Below are 24,093 nucleotides of genomic sequence, written 5' to 3'. Positions count from 1 at the left end.
ATCCGAGACGGACTCAAAATAGATCTATGCGTGACGGGTATACAAGGTTTGTTGTACCCCTAGCATTTCTGTTTTAAAGCCTCACGATTGAATCCGTTAAAGACACGATGATGTTATCATAATTGGAATGTTGGATTCAAGTTTTTTTTTTGCTAACAGAACATTGTTGGAATCTACCCAATTATTTGGCTCACCAAATTGTAGGGTTTTTTATTTTATTTTTAATTGATAGAAGAAATCATTTACATCATATATAGAGTACAAAATATAAACTCAGGATATTACATCAACTGTAAGAGTACAACTCAACCAATATGGCTCGCTCATTATAGGGTAGAAAAAAAATAAATCTGATGAAACGAGTTTTGATATTTGATCGATTTAATTTATTTCCTCATTGAGATTAAATTCTTTTCACCGGCTGTGGAAAACCCCATTTTTTCACCGTCTTTTTCGGTTCTATCGTGCACTTATTGTTGATCTAAACCGTTCATCTTGTAAACTTCACATAATAGTGTATCAATACAAAAAATAGACTTGATCGGATATCAATAGGAGTATAAAAAATTGAATTTTTTGCTTTGTAAAATAGACAGTTTATCTTCGTCCTTCATCCTTCGTTCATCCATTTTTAAAAAAATACCTTATTAAGAGAGCATAATCATTACATTTATATATGTCTCCAATTTTCCAAAAGCTACCCTTCAACTTTTAAAAATTGTTCAATTGAATTCAAAAGATAAGGGGAAAGAAGGGAATTTCACGGCATTTACTCTATGAACTCTTCAAATTAAATAAATAACTCTGGACAATTCAAATTGAAAATTAGACAAATAAATTAAGACAGAGTAAGTTTATGCTAAATGATTGAGATGATTGCAATTATTAAAATAAAATTTTAAAAATGAACAAACAAATTGTGACCGAAAACCCGCTTATGTCTCTCTCCATATATAAATCTCCCTTTCATGTCTAGTACTCTATTTAGTATTTCCTAGACTACTATACTATACAATAGAACTACCATCCTATTCGTCGTCAACATGTACCCATCATCTTCTTCTCCGCCATCTCATCCGTCCACAAACAACCCCCCAGGCCTCACCCGCTACGGCTCCGCCCCATGCTCCTTCCTAACCACCGCCGTCGATTCCGTCACCACCACCGCCGTCGCCGCCACTCGCGACTTCTCCGTCTTGGGACCCCACCACCAACCCACCCACAACAACAACAACGCCAATCACCCAAACAACATTCACTCTTCTATAAATAATCCTACTCCGAGTAATGCGTCACAGGGTGGTAGTCGGCCATATTGTTTGAATGCGATAGCTACCACCGTTGGAGGGGAGTTAACGGCCGCAGGAGGTGGAAGTCGAATTAATTTGAATTCGAAAAGCGGCGGCGGTGGAGGTGGAGGTTTGGTTCGTCACAGTAGCTCCCCTGCTGGGTTCCTTGATCATCTCAATGCTACCAATAACTCGGCTACGGGCGTTAGTAACGGCAACGGTACGTTTTCGTTTCTCTTCCTTTTGTGTTGAATTAGAGATAGATTTAACTGCGGATCAAAGAGAGAGAGAGAGAGAGAGAGAGAGAGAGAGAGAGAGAGAGAGAGAGAGAGAGATTTAGGGACAGGCTCTGTTTGGGCAGCATTATGAGCCCGTTTGAATTCAGAGAAATCGTGAGAAAAAAGAAGAAGGAAGAACACTCTTCTTTAATGAGATGACTAAAACAAATGAGGGAGGAGGAATCGTGAACGTTTATTGCTCGATTTTGTTTCTCACCCTTTCTCACCACTTTTGATGAGATTTGGCGAGAAACCCTACCTCTTTCTTTTCTTCTCCTTTCTCACCATCCAAATGAGCTTATGTGTATTAACCTCTTTTTGATCACATTATGTGTGTTCACATTTTGCATATATGAGAGTTGATTCTGCAACGAGTTCTATATGTAAATGTGTTTTAGAAAAATGAATTAGAAAATAAAGAATTTTTTTTTTTTGACATGGTGAAAATAAAGAATTCAAAACTCAATCTTTGAAGCTTTTTGGATTCTAGAATATACTTTTCTTTCATAAAATTCGTCTAAAACATTATTTTGCACATATTATCTGAGTATAGATTTCTCCTCTTTCTTCTCAAACCAAACAGGGCAAAAGAATAATTCCAAAATTTTATTTTCCTTTATTTACTTTCTTGAAGTTCCAAACAAACCCTTAAAGATTATTTTGGATTCTAGAATATGCTTCTTCTTTTTTCCCCCTAAATGACGATTTAGGTGATGAGGCAGGATTCTTTATACTGATAAGTATCTCTGTGTCAAGGGATTTTCCGACTATAAAGTTTAAAACATAAAAATAAATCACACAATTCAATAGTCGAAAAACCTGTTGACAGAAGCACATGAGTTCGGGATAGAAGAGATCGAAACTTAGGTTATGGTATTTCGAACGTTGTGTCTCGTGTGTTCCCGGTTATGGAAGCACCCATAGTTTAGATCACCAAAACCGCGGTTTATTCGACCAATTATTAATTACTGAATAAAAAACACTAGATTTAAATACTGCATGTTGGATTGGTGTTGACTATTCAGAAAGGAATACTTTAGTTGGCGCCAATTGACGAAACTGACCTCGTAAGGTTTTTATTTTTTAATTTTTTTTCCACGGACTGACCTCGTTGGTTTAAAACTTGAGGCCTTTCATTTGCCAAGTCATTCCATTGTAAGTACTTCGTTGGTTGCCATTGCATGGGAATAACTTGTTTTGACCCCCTCTCTCTCATAGAGTTAGGAGCTAAGTCATATAATTCGCACGCTTATGCTTAACTGCTTAAGTGAGAGTGCAGGCGTGAAAGCGATAGTGAAAAAACGTACAAACTATTAATTGACATTCACAAAAAATGAGAATTGAAAGTCGGAGCGAAGGACATTGAAAGGATTATATGTGATTAAGGTCTAGAGTGTGAAGTTAAGTGCTATATTTTGGAGGGGCATATTAATCTCCGGGTTATATATATCTGAGGATTCCATATTTGGTGAGAGTATTTCTTTTGAGTTATTTTGTGGGGGACTTTTAGATGTTTTATGGTAGTGTTAAGCCCCGAACTATCAAACGTACACCAGATTATGTAGGAACAATTTCGGGATTTCATAGTAATGATTGGAGTCGTTTAATTTGCTTGAAACATTGTTTTAAGAGTCTCTGAAAAACCAGCTCATTCAAATATGGTTTAAGGCTTAATCAATTCATTCAACTGTTGCCCTCACGAAGGGGTAACAAATGATCCAACCCTTTTAAAATCATATTTTCAACAAATTGAACGGCCCCGATCATATCTTTAGGACATGTAATACGGGTTATACCCATAGTTTTTCTTTGATCTGTAAGATATGTATTGATATCCAAATTTTTTTGAAATTATTGGTATTGTTGGGCTCGGAGTATCCCATAGATTTGGCTACACAATGTCACTCCCTGCAATCCGCTGTGAAAACAGACTTGCGGATGCGGTGTTGAATGTCATAAAAGACTGAATTAAAATCCTCCCTAACACTAAATTGATGAGATGGTAAAAAAGCGATCCGACAAGTATATTATCCTCTCTCTCTAATGGTCGCATGTTAGCAAGACCGAATTATGAGTGCATATAATAACATCTATCAACAAGCAAGTGGGTAATATACAATACTTAGTTGATAAGACGTTGGATAGATTCTACGAATTATTCACGACCCTTTTGACTGCCAGTGGAGATGCAATGCATTTCCACCACCAAGATGTTCACGTGACCTGGCTTTTGGATATTAAAATGTCCACTTGGCCCCTTAACCTTTATGGCCGTATAGTAGGCCTTACTTGTTGCTGCTTCTTATCGTTACCAAAGTGGTATTTGCCAAACAGAAATGCTAGGAGTGCAGCAAACCCCTACAATAGTCGTGCATGGATCCATTTTGCACCCGTTTCGGGTCCCACAAAAATGATCGGAGCCGCTCAATTTGTTCAAAATATATTGTTTAGGGTCTCTGTAAAAAATAATCTCAATCCAATATCGGTACTAGCATTTACGAATCATACAACTTTGCTTCAGAATTTGGCCTGAATTTCTGAAGCAAAGTTGGATGATTCGTAAACACTCTAATCGGTATCCGATTGAGATGATTTTTTTACAGAGATCCTAAAAAATATATTTTGAAAAAAATGAGCGGCTCCGATCATTTTTATTGGACCCAAAACGGACGCAAATGAATCTGTACATAGGTTGCTGTACCTGTAGCACAACTCTTTGCCAAAACTGGTCCTGCGCACACTGCACAGCCCAATGTTTTAAGATGAATTGTATACATTTAAGACTGATACATTAATAGTATATCTTTACTGTTGAATTAGAGAGATTTAATAAGTGAATTGGAATCTACTTTTGTATACATCTGGAGTATAATTTTTTCGGATAAACGGATGTCTGGGTTAGCTTTCACTCACCTTGACTAATTCTGGGACGCTAAAGTTAGTGGCATAGCTAGAAAATTGTATTAGTGGGGGCACAATCTAGCATAGGCGACTTCGTAGCTAACTAAATTATCTACCAAAAGTAGAGGAGTTATTGATAGATAGAAGATGATAAAGAGAGAAATAAGGAAAATGGTTCAAAAGGGTTGGCTTGACTTGCATTTTGTGATGATCAGATAATTATTGTAATTTTGTAAAAAAGTGGTATTTGTTGGAGCCTTGGAGGCAAAAGTTCAGTGAAGGGAAGCTTGCTTGTAACCGTCACAAAGTGCCCCAACACATTTCTCTATCATATATTTAGGTGGTACTTGTACATTTTAGTCTTGATCCCACATGAACATGTGGTGGAGAATGGTGTTGGTACACCAGGTAACGGAACCCTAAGAGCACTTGATAATTTTTTCTTGTTTTATAGTGGTGTGCTACAATTACTAAAATATTAGAAATGGAAGTAAAAAAAAACACACAAAAAATTTAGGGGGTCCGTGCTCCCACTGGCCTTAAGTTATCTCTGCCACTAACTGAAGTTCAATGATTCAACATGCGACCTCATGAATGACAAACAATTATTCCTCACTCTTACTGTGCATTACCAACGTGCTTGTTGAACATCACCTGCTACGTCTTGCAGACCAAGGATGGATACTTCACCCATCCCCATAGTAATCCGGCGTTAAAAGTTGAAACCATGTTCTGATACCATGCTAAACCGTATAACTCAAAGCCAATTTAGAATGAGTAGCGGGGTTGCCTATGTTGATATACTAGTTTTAGGGGTACTATTTATTGGATGTGAGGCGAACTTGTGACACTTCACTGCTGCGAGCCCCTATCGCTCATGATACCATGTTACACGGTATTTCATAGAACTCAGCTGTCAGAAACTAATGAAAGAATGTGCTCACACCTGAAAGGGCACTTTGACGTTGTAAAGATAGCCGGAAGAGATTGTTTTGAAATTAAACTTGGCTCTTCACAATTTTCAGTTTTCACATATTAAGAACGAACTAGGATGGCAATAGATATAGCACTGAGATTTCTCAGTTGAATACAGAATAAGAGAGGAGCCTTGTGTTAGCCAAGCTAGATGAGGATATCATCATGGCTTTTAGTTGCTGCAGATGTTTTCAATTTCGCATGGCACCATTGATAACTGTGGGGAGTTTTTCATTGCAATATCCTTACGATTTTCTTCATCGGGTGTGAAAACAGGATTTCCACTCACAAGATCCATAGGAAGCTGTAATTCTAAAGGTGTTTCTGACACTGGCCATGGAATTTCAAGGTTGAGTTCTCAATTGAGCTTCACTAGAGATGATGCTCTTTCTTGTATCTCGGGAGAAAGGGAGAATGGCCGGGGAAAAACTGCTCAATCGTATGCCACTACTAGTTTTGGGATAGGCTCTTGGGATGATTCCAATGCCGGGTTTTTTTCTGCTTCACCTGGAAAACAAGCAAGAGGTGACCGTTGTGCCAACACTGCCGAATCACAGGTAATTTCAAGTTTTCAGGGATCTTTTCGAGCACTTGCTATAGCGGTCAGAACCTTGTTTCAAAAAGCATGAACTTCACATTTCTAGGACTTACTTTTGCAATATTAATCTCCAGCATAATATGTTTCCAAGTCCTAGTATAAGTCCTAGTATGCTTGCATTGATCGGCAAAATACAATTCAGCTACATTGTGTCAGTCTAAATATAAATGTTCTTGTTACTGATATTTTAGTTTTCTTGAAATTATTTGTTACTGATATCATGATATGCGGTGGCCATGTTTTCCATTCTAGGCTATCTACTTTTCAAGTTTCAATGAACTAGAATAAACATAATTACTTTAACTCTAGGTTTCCAGACTCAAGTAAGGGCGATTCTAATGGAGAACTATCAAACAAGCATCGCAACAAACATCATTTACCTAAATTCATCACAGCTGAAATACCAATAAACAGTTCATTTCGTGGAACGAAATGCACAAAGAAACCTAAGTGACACCAAGCAAATAAGGAAAGGATCACAGAACAATGAGTAACAATCCAGCAGTCACAAAAACTGTAGCAACAACAAAGTGGGGGAAGAGGAAAGGGTGTAGAAAATAGAAGAAGATACGGCAGAATAAGTAAGGAGAAAAGGGACAAGACTACTTAGAGGCAAGGAAAGAAGTACAAGGAAGAATCGAAGGGGCGGCTAAGAGATACCTGTAGATATGAAACAAATTGAAACGTTGAGATGCCGTGGAGAAGCATCAATAGCAGGCAGAGCCGTAGAGGTAGACCAGCATTCGGGCACGCAGGGTCACAGGCCCCCAATGAAAATAACACATTCTACTAGTACCCTGACATATCTTCAATAACCGTATAAGTACCTTAGTTACTTACAGCATACCACCCTTGTATGTAATTCAAAAAATAGGACGAATTCTGATCATTTCAATCTTCTGTTTTGCTCTATAATGTTGGTTGATTTAAAGTAGTCGGTTTATACCCCTGCTTCTCTTGTTGCAACAATAAATTCTTGGTTTCTTAGTGTTTAACAGTTGATGGAGATTAGTGAAATGAAAGTGGCAGATAGTTCATATGTTTTTGAACCCATGGTAAAATTGTGCTTCTGAAACTTTACCGATGAATGTCTAAGTTTTTGTGTATACAAGGAACATCGAGAGTCTATATGGGTGGTCTTGGGTATATAAGGAACCATGTAAGCTACTACTAGTGACTTGAGCTTCAGGATTTTCGGCTATGTTGTTGGGCTCAAACAAATATGCTATATGGCCACTGGTCTAGATGAGGTGTCATTTGTGTTCTTTCCTCCAAATTGAGGTACTTTCCTTACAAAGACAAGAAAAGAAGAAAAGGAAATAACAACTTGAGTATCACTTCGTCACCGAAAAAAACTTGAGCATCACTTATCAAGACCCATTGCTTAAATTCCCGTGTTTAAAGATTTTGACGTTGATCTATCTAGGACATGAATGCAAAGTGCAAACTAATTTCTATTCATGATCAATGGTAAAAAGTAGATCTTTCTTCATTATTTGTCAAAACTTCTGCAGTATTCTTCAAAAGGTTGTTACGGACATTGAATAACCTGTTTTATCCTGCATCATTTCTGAGATTTCAAGTGGCATATCGACATGTATTTCCTGACTGATAATTTATCAACCATGTGGCAGTTTCAGTTCAGTCTGTCCCAGACAGATCTGGAGATGTCAACAACCGAGAACAGATTACATATTCCTTACGACTCTGTTCCTTGCAAAATCCGTGCCAAGCGTGGTTTTGCAACCCACCCCCGAAGCATTGCTGAACGCGTGAGTAAAAATTTCGGTGTATATTTCTATGGCCATTTTGCGTGATTGAGCATCTGAAACTAATTAAAGTGTTTCGCCTGTAGATTTGCTTATGGATGTTTCTTCATTGCATCATTAAGCTTTTCTTCTATCTGTAGTGGTTTTTCTATTCTATGTGGTCGCCAGTTATGTTCTTGTTGTACTCTGACCATTGATTTCACAGTAGAACCACTGGTGTACTCATCTATGTAGGGGCGGTACCAGGATTTACGTTAAGGGGGTAGAACTTAAAACCTGAAATTCCACCTAGTAAAATGATTGTTAGATATTCATGTTTTCCTTGCACATATTTTAAAGTTCAAGCAATAAAGTGAAATTAGAATGCAAGAATAGTATTCTAAAAGAAAAACATGACCGCTTTACATTTATAATTGACAAAATAGACATACGAGGATTGTAAGATACTAAAAACTTAAATGAAGTTCCTTTTATGAGAAAACTAGAGTCTAAAAGGATAGCGTGACATAGGCTTTGTTTAGGGATATGAGGCCGTTAATCCAATAGGCTTTGTTTAGGGATGTGAGGCCGTTAATCCTGTTCCATAGTGTATGTCAGCCGGTGAAATCACTATATCGCTGATTTGTTATAAATCATTCGAAATATCAGATACTACCATATAGTTTGTCCACTGAATTCAATGCCATAACTTTCTTCCATAACTTCACCTGTAATATATAACAGCACATATAGCATTACAATCACACTTTGTGCGTGTGTGTAATTTCACTTTATTAATTGCCTATTTGTGCTTTTGTACAGGACAGAAGAACTAGAATAAATGGGAAACTGAAGAAGCTTCAAGATTATGTCCCTAACTTGGACAAGGTTAAAAAAAAATGCCCTTTGTACTTTAAGAACTATGAATATGTATAATTTCTCGGACAGATTTTACCTTAATTTGTCCCGAAAAACTTACTGGGGAAAATAGCTTTTGAGGTCATTACTAGTTAAAGTTTCAAGAAATTAGTACTGCTCCCTCCATCACAATGTGGCAACTAATCGCATATCAGTGGGGAAATTGAAAAACCAAAATCACATGTCGTTCACAATTTCTTGAATAATATTAGCATAGAACAATCTAACACTGATTTGGATTGAGTTCCAAATATCATACGTGAGCACAAAGGGTGATTGTTATTTGGTTACCTTATTTCAATACTTAGATGATCTAATTTTTACAAAAATGGTCAGCAGCAAACAAGCTATGCTGATATGTTGGATTTGGCAGTGCAACACATTAAAGGCCTCCAAAATCAGGTTCAGGTAGGTGAATTTTGCATACGGGAGTTTCTTCTTATTTCCCTTTTGTTTCACAACATGCAGTAAATGTTCTAATTGCATGGATGATGCTTATGATGGTCTTAGCACTCTCAAGTTTTTGTTGTCATTTCTAGCTGCCTCGTAGAGATTTGTGTGCGTTATTCTCTTCATATGTATAGCTTGTAAGGTATAACTTTTGAGAATCTCCAGTAATTAGCTTTTCCTCAGGTCATATCCAAAACAAACAAAAAATAAAGTGCGAAGTTGGTTATCTTATTCTACACCAATTTATAAGGTATTGGAACTCGTACGGCTTGATCAGAAGAAAAGGATTCAAAATCTTTTCAATGTAAATCAATATACTTGACCATCGCGATAGAATTCTGTGAAAAGCCATATTCGTTGAAAGTCATATATCTACCGAGGAGATGACTCCTGAACTTCATCAACAATCTTAATCACAGATTCAATACTACCGCAAGCAGTATTTAGGAAGAAATATGCTAAAAGAGCTTGAGTTGTCAATGAAAAAGTACACTAAGATATAGCTCATCTAGTAGTCATGAACATTTCGTCTCTGCTATTTGTTCATTGTCTAGTTACCTTCTCATTTGTCTCCACGGATGCATACTATCTAGTGTTTTTTTTCCTTCTTTCAAAAAAGTAATCATGCCTTATTTAGTTGCTATTTCTTCAGAACATTTTTTTCTTCGCTTTATGTTCTTGTAAACTCCATCATGCTTAATCAACCGCTGCATAAGGCTTAACTGCTCACTTGCTCTAGGTATTGTATTAGATTTGTGGTGTCACAGACTCAAAGTTGATGACACGCATGTTTGATTAGAACAATATAAGTTGATTTTATTGGTTTCTATTATGTGTTTTGACGGTTTAATTGTGTTGTTCTCTTGTTTGGTAAGTTTTTCGCTTCATGTTTTGAGATGCTTCTCTTCCGTATACCAGAAGCTCAAAGAAGAAGTTGAGAATTGCACTTGCGGATGCAAGCAAACAAAGTGATGAGCCAAGCAAACCAATTTCTTAACTACTGGAGCAGACAATAGTAATTTCTTGTTTTCCTTTTTTTTTACCTCTAATAGTTATTTGTGGACGAATAATTCTGTATATGATAGTAGTTCTGGTTTCTTTTTCTGTGATCCCTCAAATGCTTGAGTTGTTAAATGTCAGTTTTTGTACCCTCAAGTTTTGTAATTTACTTGGTGCTTTGACAGGGAAAAAGAAGTATTTCAAGACAAATCTAAAACAGGAAAATACGTCGCTAGTGACCGTTGAGATGTAATTTTGATTGTACTGGTTTGGATTCGGTGAGGGGATCTTCAGATAACGAGGCCATTAAAGAACTTCAGAACAACGCCACACCCGAATCCAAATTCTGGCTTTGCCCCTGTCAAACTTGTCTCTCATCTTTAGTTTGGAACCCACATTAGCAAAAAGCTGGCCCAACTTGCCATGAGTTGTGAGACTCCTTTTAGCAATTTTACCCGCCACCGCCGAATGAACAAGATATTGCAACAAGGGAAAGTGCCTAAAATAGTTTCATTGTCTAGCTTTTGCTGTCTATTGTAGAATCAAACCAGACATACAACACATAAAATCCAACAGTACCCCTTTTGCGAATTCGAATTAGCTGATTAAAGAGGCTAGCCAACCATAATGATCATCAAGAATTGCAAATGTGAAGTGGAGCTTCTTGTAAAAATGAAATTTAGCATTGCTGCAACCACATAATCCATATGCCACACAAGAAGGGAAAAAGAGAAATTAACACTCACGTCGTCGATAGATTGAGTCTAGATTGTTTTTGGCATTGGGACAGCCACATAAGGATTGAGTCTAGATTGTTTCTAGAAATTAACACTCACGTCGTCGGATTTGGATCGAATTCGGATCTGATTTTTCGGATCAAATCCGATCCATTGATAGGCCTAATTCCTACAGTCACATAAGGTTTGAGTCTAGATTGTTTTTTTATCGTGCAGAGTTCCATCCATGGATTTTCTGGCTATATAATTCACGAAAGAAATGACTCAAGACTTGATGACCAACATCATATCCTTGAATTCTACCAACATCATATCCTTGAATTCTTTGGAAAGGAATCCTTTCAAGACTCGATGACCAGCATCATCTTCTTGAATTCTTCAAAATCAAGCGCCCCGTCGGAATTCATGTCATACTTGTCAATCATGCTCTTGCAATCCCGGCTCGCGTTCTCGTTCAGAAAACCCAATTGCATCAAAACTCTCTGAAGCTCCTCGCACGAAATGAAGCCATCTCCATCCTGATCGTAAACCTAGAAAGCCTCAACAAGATCATTCTCCAGTTCCTTATCGCCATCGCCATCTTGATTTTCACCACCAGTTTTTTGCTTGATGGTATCGTACAAGGACTCAAAGTCAAGAAGATCAAGGTTCGTCTTTCCCGATACGGACTCCAACTCCTCTTGTGTGGATTGCATCCCAATTCTCTCAAGAAGCAATTCAAGCTCGGCAAGGCTCACAAAGCCATCACCATTTTGGTCTAGATTCTTGAAAATCTGGTGCAAATCATTGGTGTTGAGAGGAGACATTTTTTCAAAGAATTGGCAAACAATGTGCAACCAATTGTTGTTTGTAGTTGCATATTTCGAATGAAGGTATATATAACAAGCGATAAGGGAAATCTACGTTGTTCTTTTCTGTATTGTGTCCATCATGGTTAAATTACAGCTAGAGAATGAATGCTATTTTTGTTAGGGAGAGTTGGAATTTCAAGGAGACTTCGTGAATTTAGAGTTATGGAAAGACAAATTACAACTCTTCTATATATGGCTCCTTCTTGTTTGTGTTACAATCTTCGAATAGGTTCTGTATCGAAGATGATTTATAAGTAGGATTTTCGCGCACGAAATGTCCAGTCAAAATGAGTTTGCAAAACGCTCTATTTTTATAGTTACGGGTTGGAATGTGTGGTCGAGGTGCTGGTTTTTCAAATTGAAGGACTATAGATAGTTACATTATTCCGAATAAAAGTTCGATTCGCGCAACATCATCCTTTCCACAAACAATCAAACTGTTCTAGCTTACATGGCTATACGCAAAAAATTATTGTCATCAACCAACAAGTTTTGCATTTGCAGTGCCATGCCAATAATCTTGATGGAGCATTTCTAAATTTAAAATAGGGCATCTAAATAGGAGTCATGTATACTCTTGTATTCAAAATTATCACAATGAAATTTAAAATCGTTATGCCCCACGATTGGCTATCTAGTTCCCACAAGTGCTCGACGAGATCCAATTGGAGTCGAGAAAGAGTTTTCCTATGTCTGATGTGACGATGGTGTTGAAGAAACTTTGTAAACTCAATTGTGCGCTTGTGTGACGATACAGCAATAGGAACTAACGTTGTGCAAAGAGAGAGAGAAGCACCACATTGAAGCCCTAAGTTATCTGCTAAATGAAGTAGAATAGAAGACTAAAACTGAAACACAACATAACTATCAAGTATTTACATGTTTCGAGAAAAGAAGTTATGGAGGGAGAAAGAGGGAATGAGCTTAGAAGGAAATGCTGCTTGTTGGAAAGAATTGGCCAAAGAGGCAGTTGATGAACGTGGAAGCTCTGCTATGAACATTGATCAATTTGTTTCAGAAATTGTGCAACAAAACAGTATCTGAGACATTCAAGTACTCCCCTCAGTCTCACTTCATTCTCTTGAACATCGCAAACAATTGTTTGTAGTTTCCAATATCAATGGCTTAGATCCAATTTTTAGTGCATAAGATGGATTGGTTAGATTGAAGGAACGAGAAGAATAAAGGGAGAAGATGAGGGTATATCGGATTTTTGATACGCATCCGTCACACAAGACGTTATAATGGAGGGAATTGTGTGTTATGTGCACACTTCACAAACCATAGGGGTATTATTGGAAACTTTTGAATCATAGAGAGTGTATCAGCACACGACCCAAAACATAGGGAGTCAAAACATAGGGAGTCAAAGTGGACTTTGCCGTCTATCGAACAAACTTCCACTGACCCAAGGTTTTTCCGATGGAAAATGTTGGAACAACATAAATCGCAACCTCCACAACATCTTGAAGCCACTGAATCCAAGTTATTTAGTAGAATCAACAACTGTAAAGAAAGATTAAAGCATCTAATGGGAAGGAAAGTAGTTTCAAAATCTCAAATTCATAAGAGGTATGTTTTGCAAGAAATCATAAGCAACGGATCTATTTTCAAGAAATAGAAGATCTTAAGTTCATAGCACAATGCTGTTCAAAAACCAAAAAAGAGTTTGTGGCATAACAAATTGGATAACTTTTTTTGTCCGATAAGTCTTCAAATTACTCGACCTCTCTAGGTAATCAGCCATCTGAGACGGTGTTAGGACTCTACAATATGGAAACAAACAAGCTAGAATAGTAATTTCCCCCAAGCAGTTTTAGATTAGGGCTCATCAAAATGATCACCAATATTGGGCCAACACGTACTCAACTACTACGAAAAAAGGGTGAAAGTCGTCTGAACTTTCTGTCGATACCAATTATGACTATCTCAATGTTCTATTCAGAAATCTTTCATTCAAAACGGGTACAAATACATGGAGTGAAAGGTTATATAATACGGCTTTGTAAATGGTAAAAAAGGCGAAGCTAAGTTTCTAGTATGATTTAGACATGTCGCATGCTTGACGGTTCATATAACCAAGAAAATAAAAGAATGTACAAAAGCACAACTCCAAACTAGGCCAGTAAACAAAAGCAACATTTCCCAGTCATAAAACCCAGATCTTATATATAAACTGCAGCAGAAAGAAATTCAATGTGAATTCTCTACAATAAAGAACAAGTGCAAGGCAAAAACTGGTGGAATATCAGTTCCTATCAGTTCGCCATCAAATGGTTCTAGTTGGCGGCCATGGAGTTCAAGTTCACGGCCAAATTGTTAAAGTTTGCGGCCATGGACAAATATACTATTCATGTACTCACTCAAGATTAAGACTTAAACGAGAGACAAGAAAACATCTTTGATGACTATTAAAAGGTACAATCTCCAACAGACCAAGATCCAATTTCGCGTTATTTCTTGGTGAACATAATCTGTTACAATCTCTTTGAACCCTGAATTTATGTGCCAGAATACAAATAAAGTAAGAGTTAGTAGGAAAGTAGAAGAGAATCCTCTATAAAAAAGGAAAAAAAAGAAAAGAAAAAGAAAAGAAAAAGGGATAGGATAAAGAATGAAAGATACCTCTGGTCATTTTTGACATAATAGTGAATGAAATCCGAGGCCAAATCCGTTCTCCTTTGAAAAATGATGTTTAGGAGATATATGATTGAGAACTGGTAAACCATACATTTTTCAAAGAACGGATTTGGTCTACCATTACTTCCCAGGAACTAGAGATGCATAAGATAAATAATTAGAACTTCAATGAATAACTGACCTATGGCTTTGGAAAGGTTGCTAATGAGTTCTTGGACCCCCTCCTTGCCCGAAGTACCCTTCAAGTACATAGCTGCAGCTGCCGCCTTCTCAGGAGTTACTTTGCCATCATGATCCCTGCTCATATAATTGCACATTTTAACATTTCCGGAAAGAGACGAATATCAAACATCAGGAGTAACCAACACCAGACCTAGATTTCCATCACAACCAACGCATGAAATCTCAATACAAAGGATATATAAGCTGGATAGTAGATCAGGATTCAGGATTAGTCTGGGCTAATCTGATAATAAATCAAGGTTCATAGATCAATCATATTCGTGGACATAACACTTCGACGTCCCAAAAGACTGCAAGAAATTGGAGCTGATGACTAACCCAGGTCAAGATCAGATACGTCATATCCCAAGGTCATCCCTCTTAACAACATATATAATCTCCACAGTGAAAAGCTTAATCAAACTTGTAGAACTAAGGGGGGGGGGGGGGGGGGGGGGGGGGGGGGGAGGGTATCCAAGTACTTAGACAATCACGAACCTGTCAATTTTAGCATCCACATCACGTTGACCTGCTGCTGCTGTGGACGCATAACGTACAGATTGTAGCTTTAACCTCATCCCTGTTGGGGAACAAAATTGTGACCCCCCAGTCACATAACCAGATACCATATCCCCATAGCATTTACGCCTAAAGAGTCCCAATGCCGAAAAGTTCAGTAAATCTTCATTTATAGGTAAAATCGTATCCCCTTTCTTCATGCGGTCAATATCTCCAGAAGAATGATTTGCAGCAGAGTTTGGACCATGAGAATCTGCATGCTGACTAGATAACCCAAGTCCCAGGCTTTGAAAACATTGAATTGAGCAGGCAGAAATATTCAAATAATCGGAGACAAACCTCCTCTTCCTTAAAATTGCTCTAGAAGCCATGATTAGAGTTCCCCTCTCCCCCAAATTGACTACAGCTACATTTCACAGGCATCAACTTACTTAAGCTACTCAGCAAAACCATAACAAGGTCATCTATAAACAATAAAACATAAAAAACAGTAATGTCTTCCATAAGAAACTAGAATACTATTGATGTCTCTTTTTGGAGTTTATGGTTGTAGGTTTTCTTCCCACCCCCTGATGCTCTTCAATAGAATCTAATATGGATAAACAAAAACTCTGACAGTTTATGCACGCTATAATCTCTTGTAATACTACACAATTGATTAATAAAATCTTTTTTGCCTTTCAAAAGAAAAAAAAAACTATGACAGTATATGGATGATATAATCTCACAAAAACTATAGTAATCTTTTAAACATTTCACCTCTTGCCAATGGTTAATTGGAAGGAAATTCCACAACAAACAGAAAAACAATGATGCAATCGAACTAAAGAAAATTCTATGCAGGGATTAATTGAGAAAGAGAACTAGATTTCTTGCACATGTTAAATAACTTAAACTATATTCATCTAAAATTTGAACCGCCCAAAAATAAGGTAGTCCTCAAGGTTTGAAAGGCTACAAAAACTTTACCCTACTCGTTCGAGAAAAAGGAGGTGGAACCGCAGACATCAAGAAAATACACAAATTCTTCCGTATCCCAGTTGAGGTACAGTCAGTCCCACTACGTCCGGTCCCGTCCATTTTGGTTTTTGAGGTCCCATCCCGGGCTCAGAACAATGACCGGGACTATTCATTTTGTGAGCTTGTCAAATTTTCCAATCAATGCCTTATCGGAACACATTAATCTTGAAACAAAAGATGAATGTGTTCTCGTAAGGCATTGATCGCTATCCAACTAACATGATTATTAACATGGTTAAAGTGCTTGGCGATCTCTATAAAATAAACGGCTCCGATCACTGGCAGATCCAGTCGAGGGCCACGGGGGCACGTGACCCCCCTCGGTTTTCCTCTCCCTACACTTCTACATATTAGTATAACAATATAGAATTACAGTTCTACACAAATTTCAACCATAAACTCTAAATTATATGGCTTCCTCGTAGTATTCTAAATTATCCAAGCTGCCCCAAAGGCCAAAACCATATTTCTAGATGATAAATCAAAGGATAAGGCTTTAATTGTTAAATTCGGGACTTGAATTTACTTACCATACAAAATAATATTGGTTTCTTAGATTGTATTTTAAGTATATGCTGTTGATGAGCCATAGATTGGCATAATCAAAATGGTCTATTATACAATGCAAAACTTTCATACGTTGTGACGAATATTAGTGTGCATTAGACTATGCTTGAAAATTTATGTTCAAAACTTTGATGAGTCAGTGCCCCTCCTACATCAAATTCCTGGATCCGCCACTGGCTCCGATCACTTTTGCGGGCCCATATCCGGTCCACATAAACCAAACTGGGTGGGACGGGATGGTAGGGTGACTGGACTGGGCCTGAACCCTATTTCAAGAATCACAACTTCTTCAATCGAAGCAACTGTATATACACACACAGATCACGATCTGGATCTGGGGCATAAATATATCTCCGCACCACGCTTACATATAACTGCACAACTCCGTATACATAAGCATATAAAAAAATTCATGTGCGAACCAAAATGACCAAATGAGGATACAAATCAACAATCTGATCAAAAAAAAAAAAAAAGGATACAAATCAACAACAGAGAAGAAATTCCGACGCAAGAAAACACGTAGGCAGGCTCAGCGTAATTCTTCAAATCAGAAACAACGCGATTACTCTAAGAAGTACGTAAACATCAACGGTAGTTTCATGTGATAAGTACTTACAGTTGGAGCGAGAAACAAACTCGGAGCAGTAAAATCGCCGGAAACGAAACGGATGAGAGAGAGAAAGGTGTATTGCGAATGTGCTTTTAGAGAGAGAGAGAGAGAGAGAGAGAGAGAGATTTTAGGGTCGCGCAGAGAGATCCGAGAAAGAGGTGCGCATATCCGAGTGCAATTGCCAGCCCACGCAGGCCAAAGCCTCAACATACGGCCAAGGACCTGCCCTCGAGCTCAAGCACCCAAATCACAATAGGTTGACGAGACTTGGTTGCTTTGGAGGAAGGTAAAAGAATAATTTCACGTAGCGCTTTCATATCGAGAGTTTGGATATTGTGTATATTTAAAAGGTTCATTATGTCTCTTCCTAATCAACAATTGTCCAGGTGAATTGGTACGTGGAATTGCCTCTTGCAATTCAAAAATCCGAATGCAATTGTAACCAAATGGAGAAATTTACGCTATTAGAGCATCCGCAATGTAATAATCAAAAGTGAATAATCAAAATTTGTTACGTCAGCTTTTGATTATTTATTTAGAGGGTTGTTAAAGTTAGCAATGTGTAGTCTCACATTGTTACTTTTAATTATTCAAATGCCCAAATTTGATTATTGGTTAGTAGATTGCTAACTTTGATTATTACAATGTGAACACTTTTTTAAGCACACATTGCTAACTTTAACAATCTTCTAATTTTGATTATTACATTAAGGATGCTCTTAGACATTGTAGTTTTTGTAATGTTTCATTATAGTTCGTATGGTCATGGATCTGTGAGAATGCACCTTATACTTGATTTCCGTTATTGATAAGTTAGGTTTTCAGGCAAACTTACGCACAAATCGACTGATCTTGAAAGATTAGTGCCACCGTTCACTAGCTGAGGCCCCGATCTTACACTCTTTTCCATTGCAATGTATATGTTTGTGATCAGCCATAAATCAAAAGGACATTTAAAATTAGGGGACAAAACTTTGTATAACCAAAATATAGAGATGACTAGCCTGATTGATTGTTTTTCCTTGAACTAGAATTGCTGTGAAAAATCTAAAATACTCTACGAAATTAGTCACTCAAGTTGCACGTATGCTTAATTTTGTGTTTGAAAATAATAATCGAAGATAATGGAAGTCCAATTGCACAACAAAAAATAAAAGCTCTAATTAGGAGTAAAATTTCGCAAACAAAGTAGTAATATGTAACTAGAACTACAAGGACCGATACTGTAATTTAAACATACTTGCTACAACCAAACTTGCACTAAAATGAGGACGCTGTATATATGGTTGCAATTTCATTAGACTCGAAGGGGCACGAATGCTTTTCGTGTCTTCTATCTTTCCACCCAAACCCACAGGATATGCCTCTTTTTACCCAAATTGAGTTGGACCGTTGTTTATTCCCACTTATTTGAGTAATGCCCCCTTTTTGCTCCAACATTTACTTCGTGTTCCATAAATTATTTTTTTTTCTCGTGCATCGAATGAATTTTGTACATACTATAAGCAAATGTAATTTCCCTTCAAAAGCTTCCAAAGCTTCAATCCTAATTTCCACATTTTTTATTTTGTTTTTGTTTAAGAGAGAGAGAGAGAGAGCGGTGGGGAAGTGGGGATATAGAGAGAGACCAATGCTAACGTGTGCATCGAACACAGAACTGAAAAAATATTAAATTATTTTTTATTACTAGCGTTGTGCCCGTTCGATACATAGGGCCAAAAAAAACTAATGTAAAGTTTTGTTTCGCCCTACGATTTTTGAAAAACTCTTTTCGATATCTATTGGAACTGATTTTTTTACAAGAGCTCTCAAAAAAATATTTTCAAAAAGATGAACGGTTCGAATCATTTATATGGGACTCGACATAGGCCTCACAAAAATTTATGTGCATGATCCATGTTAAATAATTTGTGCCGAAAGGTTTTTTGATTCGTATTTGATTGTTGAACATATATGTTGGGGGAAAAAAATGAAACAAAGTGGCATACTAAATTAGAACTTGGGAAATTATGTAATCTGAACAAACCGTGCGCCGGAAACACGAATTTGGAATCTGGATAACCTCGCAAGTCGCAGCGTCTTCGGTATGCCCAGAAAATCGTGTTTCAAAAGAGCGAGTCTAGATTGGCCAAACTTCTTATCTTCAATATGCGAAGTATTAAGAAGAAGACTTCTCCTCCATTTTCTGACATTTTCAAGCTTATTTTGGGATTACTTTGATAATCCGTCTCGCCCAAATTGTAGAGATTGTCAACTAAAATGACTGGAAAAAATATCAAATCAATCGAATATCTATTCTTATTTGATCGGCAAAATATATGTTGAAAAAGAAATGAAAAAAGTGAGCTGGGCCTACTGGATTAAAACTCTGAAAAAACCTTGCGCGCCAGAATCGTGTTTGGGAGGAACGCTATACAAGAATAACAACCACTGGTTTCCAAGGCGCGAGTTCCGTATTAGCTTAACTTCGCATCGAACGTGCGAAGTATTTGGAAGAAGGTTCTCCGCCGTTCTCCGACATTTTCGAACTTATTTTGGAATCATTTTGATGATCTGATTCGTCTACATCGTAGAAGTTGTCATTTGGAAGAATTATGGAGAATATCAAGTTAATCGAATTCCTGCTTTTATTTGATCAGAGAACATATACGTTGATAAAAAACGAAAGAAAGTATGCTGGGCATACTGGATTAAAACTCAAGACACGGCGAAACAATCTAAGGTACAATTGTCTCTCAGTACCCTTCCCTCTCCGACGATCGGAGCTGGTGATTTTGCAGCCATGAATTTGAGGAAACAATCTAAGGTACAATTGGGTTTTTTGTTACGCGGCTATACTTTGTCTCGCCAGAAATTCATCTAATTCCATTTATGCCTTGACATGTAAGCAAAATGTTCTAAAACTGGCTAGGTGTTATACGGGCGGAAAAAGGATTAACCTTTTCCTGTAGGTTTGTATGCTTCGCGAAAGAAATGCCTCAAGACTCGATCACCAGCATCATCTTCTTGAATTCTTCAAAATCAAGCACCCCGTCGGAATTCATGTCGTACGTGTCGATCATGGTCTCGCAATTTTGGCTGGCATTCTCGTTCAGAAAACCCAATTGCGTCAAAACTCTCTCAAGCTCCTCGCGCGAAATGAAGCCGTCCCCGTCCTTATCGTAAACCTTGAAAGCCTCAACAAGATCATTCTCTAGTTCCTCATCGTCGTCCTCGCCATCTTGACTTTCGCCACCAATTTTTTGCTTGACGATTGCATCGTACAACGACACAAAGTCAAGAAGATCAAGGTTCGTCTTTCCCACTACGGACTCCAACTCATCCTGCGTAGATTGCATCCCGATTCTCTCGAGAAGCGATTCAAGCTCGGTAAGGCTCAAAAAGCCATCGCCGTTTTGGTCTAGATTTTTGAAAATCCGGTGCAAATCATCGGTGTTGAGAGGAGACATTTTGTTGATGGGTATTTTGTCGAACAAATTGCAAACAATGTGCAACCAATTGTTGTTGTTTGTAGTTGCGCATTTCGAATGAAGGTATATATAACCAGCGATGAGGGAAATCTACGTTGTTCTTTCCTGTAATGTTGATCATGGTCAAATTACAGCTGGAAAATGAATGCTATTTTTGTTAGGGAATCGAGTTGGAATGTCAAGGAGACTTGACGAATTTAGAGTTGTGGAAACACATATTACAACTCTTCTAAATATGGCTTCTTCTTGTTTGCAGTACAATGATCGAATAGGTTCCTATATCAAAGATGATTCATAAGTAGGATTTTCGCGCATGAAATGTCCAGTCGAAATGAGTTTGCAAAACACTATTTTTAGAGTTACGAGTCAGAATGTGGTCGAGGTGCTGGTTTTTCAAATCAAACGACTATATATATAGAGGCACATTAAACATAACGGTTAATAAGTGAATTCTAAACGGAAACCGAAGGGCAAAGATGAGATTCTAGAAACTACAGGGGAGGTGCTTAACTAATAATTAGTAATTACGGAAAATTGGTCTTAAAGTCCAAAAGTAGGTGCCTAATAGGCCACAGTCTCCCACAACTGTATGATAGATTAACTTAATACCTATATCGATCTTGCAACTATGGATTTTTCTTTCTTTCTATATTTCACATATAGAAAAAAAAATCATTAGGCCTTGTTCTAGATCCTAATCATAAGTATAATCTTATTAAACAATTTTGTTAACCACATCACCTGGCGTCACCTTAAAATTTTCACACCTCCATAGGTATACAATCTAGTTCTAATGCCTTATCTGAATTTTATTCTCTTCAGTACACTTTCCACCTAAAACATCCGCATCCTACACTAGAACAAGGGTTCTCTTATTTGAAGACTAGCACAGTTCTCTCATAGTCATAAGTTATCTAAGGCCCCGTTCTTAGGATTGGACTACCAATCCCAAAGGCTTCCCAAACTCCTGTTTGATAACCGGATTATTATTCCGTTGGGATGAGCAGTGAGCTCCATAGGGGTATTAACAATACCCCTTGGGACTTGGTATTCGTAATTCAATCCCAACCCCTTCTCATTACTAATTCCTTCTCATTACTAATTTCTCCTATCAATTCAATTTCATCATCTAATCTCATCTCAAACAAACATGATATTAATAATCTCATCACCTAATTTCATCTTAAACAAACATACTCATCATCAATCTCATCTCCTTATGAATCTCATCTATTTATCACTGTTATCAAACGGAGCCTAAATGTTTTTCTTTTAACAGTTTCTCATAGTAGAATTTCCATGTCTTCTTGATATCCTCATCCATGATCTCTTAGCCTCAAGTTAAGTGTAGTAAAAGTGAGGTTTCGAGGGGATGAATATTTTTATTTCAAACAAAATTCTACCTCATAGATGTTCTTATGGCTTTCTAAATTGCACAGGATCATGAAAAATCTTCGTCCTATGCTTATAACTTGCCTTATTCAACTTTTCTAGAAAGGGGGAAAAACTCAAATCTTTGTTCAAAACGCCAAAATCATCTCTAAAAATCAATGAGAAATCATTCGAATTAACGCCGGAGAGGGGGAGACAGGGACTTTACCCTCCAACAGATGACGCCAACCGCTTGATCAGTGATATTTTTGCGAGCCAGATTGCAGAGTTTTTCGTAGGCTTGAAGAGCCTCTGGGGTGTGTAAGTGCTTCTTCATCATCTCCCAATCCACCTTATTCAACTCTTCCCGACACTTGCGGTGCGCACGCCTCTGTTGCCGACTCATCTCCTCCATGTCCCACGGTTTCAACTTCTTCAAAGCTGTCTTTGTGAGCTTTCCTCTCCACCACCACCACCACCTCTTCTCCATCTTCTCTTCCTGCTGGTGTGTGTGTGCGGAGAGAGAGCAGGGAAAGGAAGGGTTTGGAATTAAATTTATAACTCTTCGGGCTTTCAGTTTCTTGGGCTATATTTCTACAGCCCAATCTATGCGTATCCAAAATGGATTGACCAGCAAGCATCATCTTCTTCTTGAATTTCTATTCAAAACCAAGCACCCCGTCGGAATACATGTCGTACGTGTCAATCACGCCCCGGCATTCTCGTTCAAAAAAAAACCCAATTGCATCAAAACTCTCTCTCTCGCTCCCCGCAGCCATCCCCATCCTGATTGTAAACCTTTGTCGGACCGTTTTTCCATCATCCATCCACGGACGCACTCTGTACCCAACAACCTTGAAAGTCTCAACAAGATCATTTTCCAGTTCCTTATTATTTGTATTTGATCGGTGTAGGGGGCCGAAATATCCGAAGGATCATAGGGTCCACAAGGTCCAGAAAGAGGGATAAAAGTTTACACGCTATTTGACCCATCGTCTAGCTATCTCAGTTCATCTGTAAATAAGTCTGGGCTTCGGCCTGATATGCCATTAGTTATCCGAAGGATAGACGGAACCACGGGTACTTTGCCGAACATCGTATGCCTTATCCGAACGTACATGTATTTGAGTTCGCTCGGTGATCTTACCAAGCGCTCGGCGAGGGACATCCTCTTGTTCGGTTAAGTTGTTCTTCGGAAAAGAACACTAATCACTCGGATACTCATCGTGTGACAGAAGTGGGCTCCAGCGAGTACAGCCATTTATGGAACCTTCCAGAAGTATTTCTTGATAAGTAAGCCGTCCTTTCTGATATTCGAAGTGACATCTCTGAGTGAAGTGACCTTTCTGACATCGACCCTTGTGACCCTGTGAGATCTGGGGAGTGGTGCTCATTAAATGGCCCTGCTGCAAGACGTCATCCGAGCATTACGCGACACGTGGAAAGTAAAGTCAACTTGCTCAGCACGCAACCCCTTCCCCTATAAAAAGAAGGGTATTACCACCAAGAAAGGGGATCAGAAAAACTTCTCCAGAACTATATTCTCTCCTCTTCTAGCATATCTCCGACTAAACTTCTTCTTCTTTCTCCACTTATTGACTAGTTCGTCGAAGTTTCTTCCCGAAGGAACATCTTCCTCCGGTTGTGCAGATACATTAAGACCGACGTCGTCTCTCACGGCTCAACACGCGAAGACAACTACACAAAGGATCATAAAGAGAACGCACCCCCACAATCGGCGAACATATTTCTTGCCTCGAAGAAGGAATGGAAGAAAGTAAGCTGGGCATACTAGATTTAAAACTTGGAAAATTTGAGTCTGGAGATACCGTGCTCCGCAAACACGAATTCCGTATCTGGGTAACCTCGCAGCGTGTTGGGTATATGCTGAAATCGTGTTTGTAAAACGCGAGTCTGCATTGGGACA

At 38.1% G+C, this 24,093-nt stretch overlaps 4 protein-coding genes across 6 annotated transcripts; 1 reads left to right on the top strand and 3 right to left on the bottom strand.

The window, feature by feature from the left end:
• Positions 1-976: 976 nt before the first annotated feature.
• On the top strand, positions 977-10,358 carry LOC131301943 (transcription factor bHLH128-like). Its single transcript, XM_058328464.1, has 6 exons — positions 977-1,509; positions 5,720-6,000; positions 7,676-7,813; positions 8,612-8,677; positions 9,047-9,115; positions 10,076-10,358. Exons 1-6 carry the CDS (start codon positions 1,044-1,046, stop codon positions 10,127-10,129), a joined length of 1,074 nt encoding a protein of 357 aa, XP_058184447.1. The 5' UTR covers positions 977-1,043; the 3' UTR covers positions 10,130-10,358.
• Positions 10,359-11,423: 1,065 nt separating this feature from the next.
• Positions 11,424-11,699, bottom strand: LOC131301647 (probable calcium-binding protein CML44). Its single transcript, XM_058328023.1, has one exon. It carries the CDS (start codon positions 11,697-11,699, stop codon positions 11,424-11,426), a length of 276 nt encoding a protein of 91 aa, XP_058184006.1.
• Positions 11,700-13,885: 2,186 nt separating this feature from the next.
• LOC131301942 (uncharacterized) lies at positions 13,886-17,586 on the bottom strand. 3 transcript variants are annotated; one of them, XM_058328463.1, is made up of 4 exons: positions 17,332-17,586; positions 15,105-15,531; positions 14,566-14,681; positions 13,886-14,239 (listed from the first exon to the last, which is right to left on the bottom strand). In XM_058328463.1, the coding sequence occupies exons 2-4, from the start codon at positions 15,494-15,496 to the stop codon at positions 14,121-14,123; spliced, it is 627 nt and encodes a 208-aa protein (XP_058184446.1). In that variant the 5' UTR covers positions 15,497-15,531; positions 17,332-17,586; the 3' UTR covers positions 13,886-14,120. The 3 variants fall into 3 exon arrangements, with proteins under 3 accessions (XP_058184446.1, XP_058184445.1, XP_058184444.1); XM_058328462.1 differs by having other exon boundaries at positions 15,105-15,561; positions 17,332-17,504; XM_058328461.1 differs by having other exon boundaries at positions 15,105-15,525; positions 17,332-17,504.
• Positions 17,587-20,283: 2,697 nt separating this feature from the next.
• LOC131301941 (probable calcium-binding protein CML44) lies at positions 20,284-20,988 on the bottom strand. The gene has a single exon (XM_058328460.1). It carries the CDS (start codon positions 20,772-20,774, stop codon positions 20,304-20,306), a length of 471 nt encoding a protein of 156 aa, XP_058184443.1. The 5' UTR covers positions 20,775-20,988; the 3' UTR covers positions 20,284-20,303.
• Between the last annotated feature and the right edge of the window lie 3,105 nt (positions 20,989-24,093).

Source organism: Rhododendron vialii, chromosome 9a (assembly GCF_030253575.1).
Source record: "Rhododendron vialii isolate Sample 1 chromosome 9a, ASM3025357v1".
Lineage (NCBI taxonomy): Eukaryota > Viridiplantae > Streptophyta > Magnoliopsida > Ericales > Ericaceae > Rhododendron > Rhododendron vialii.
The sequence above is the reverse complement of the archived record's forward strand: the minus strand, read 5'-3'. Positions and strand labels throughout refer to the sequence as shown.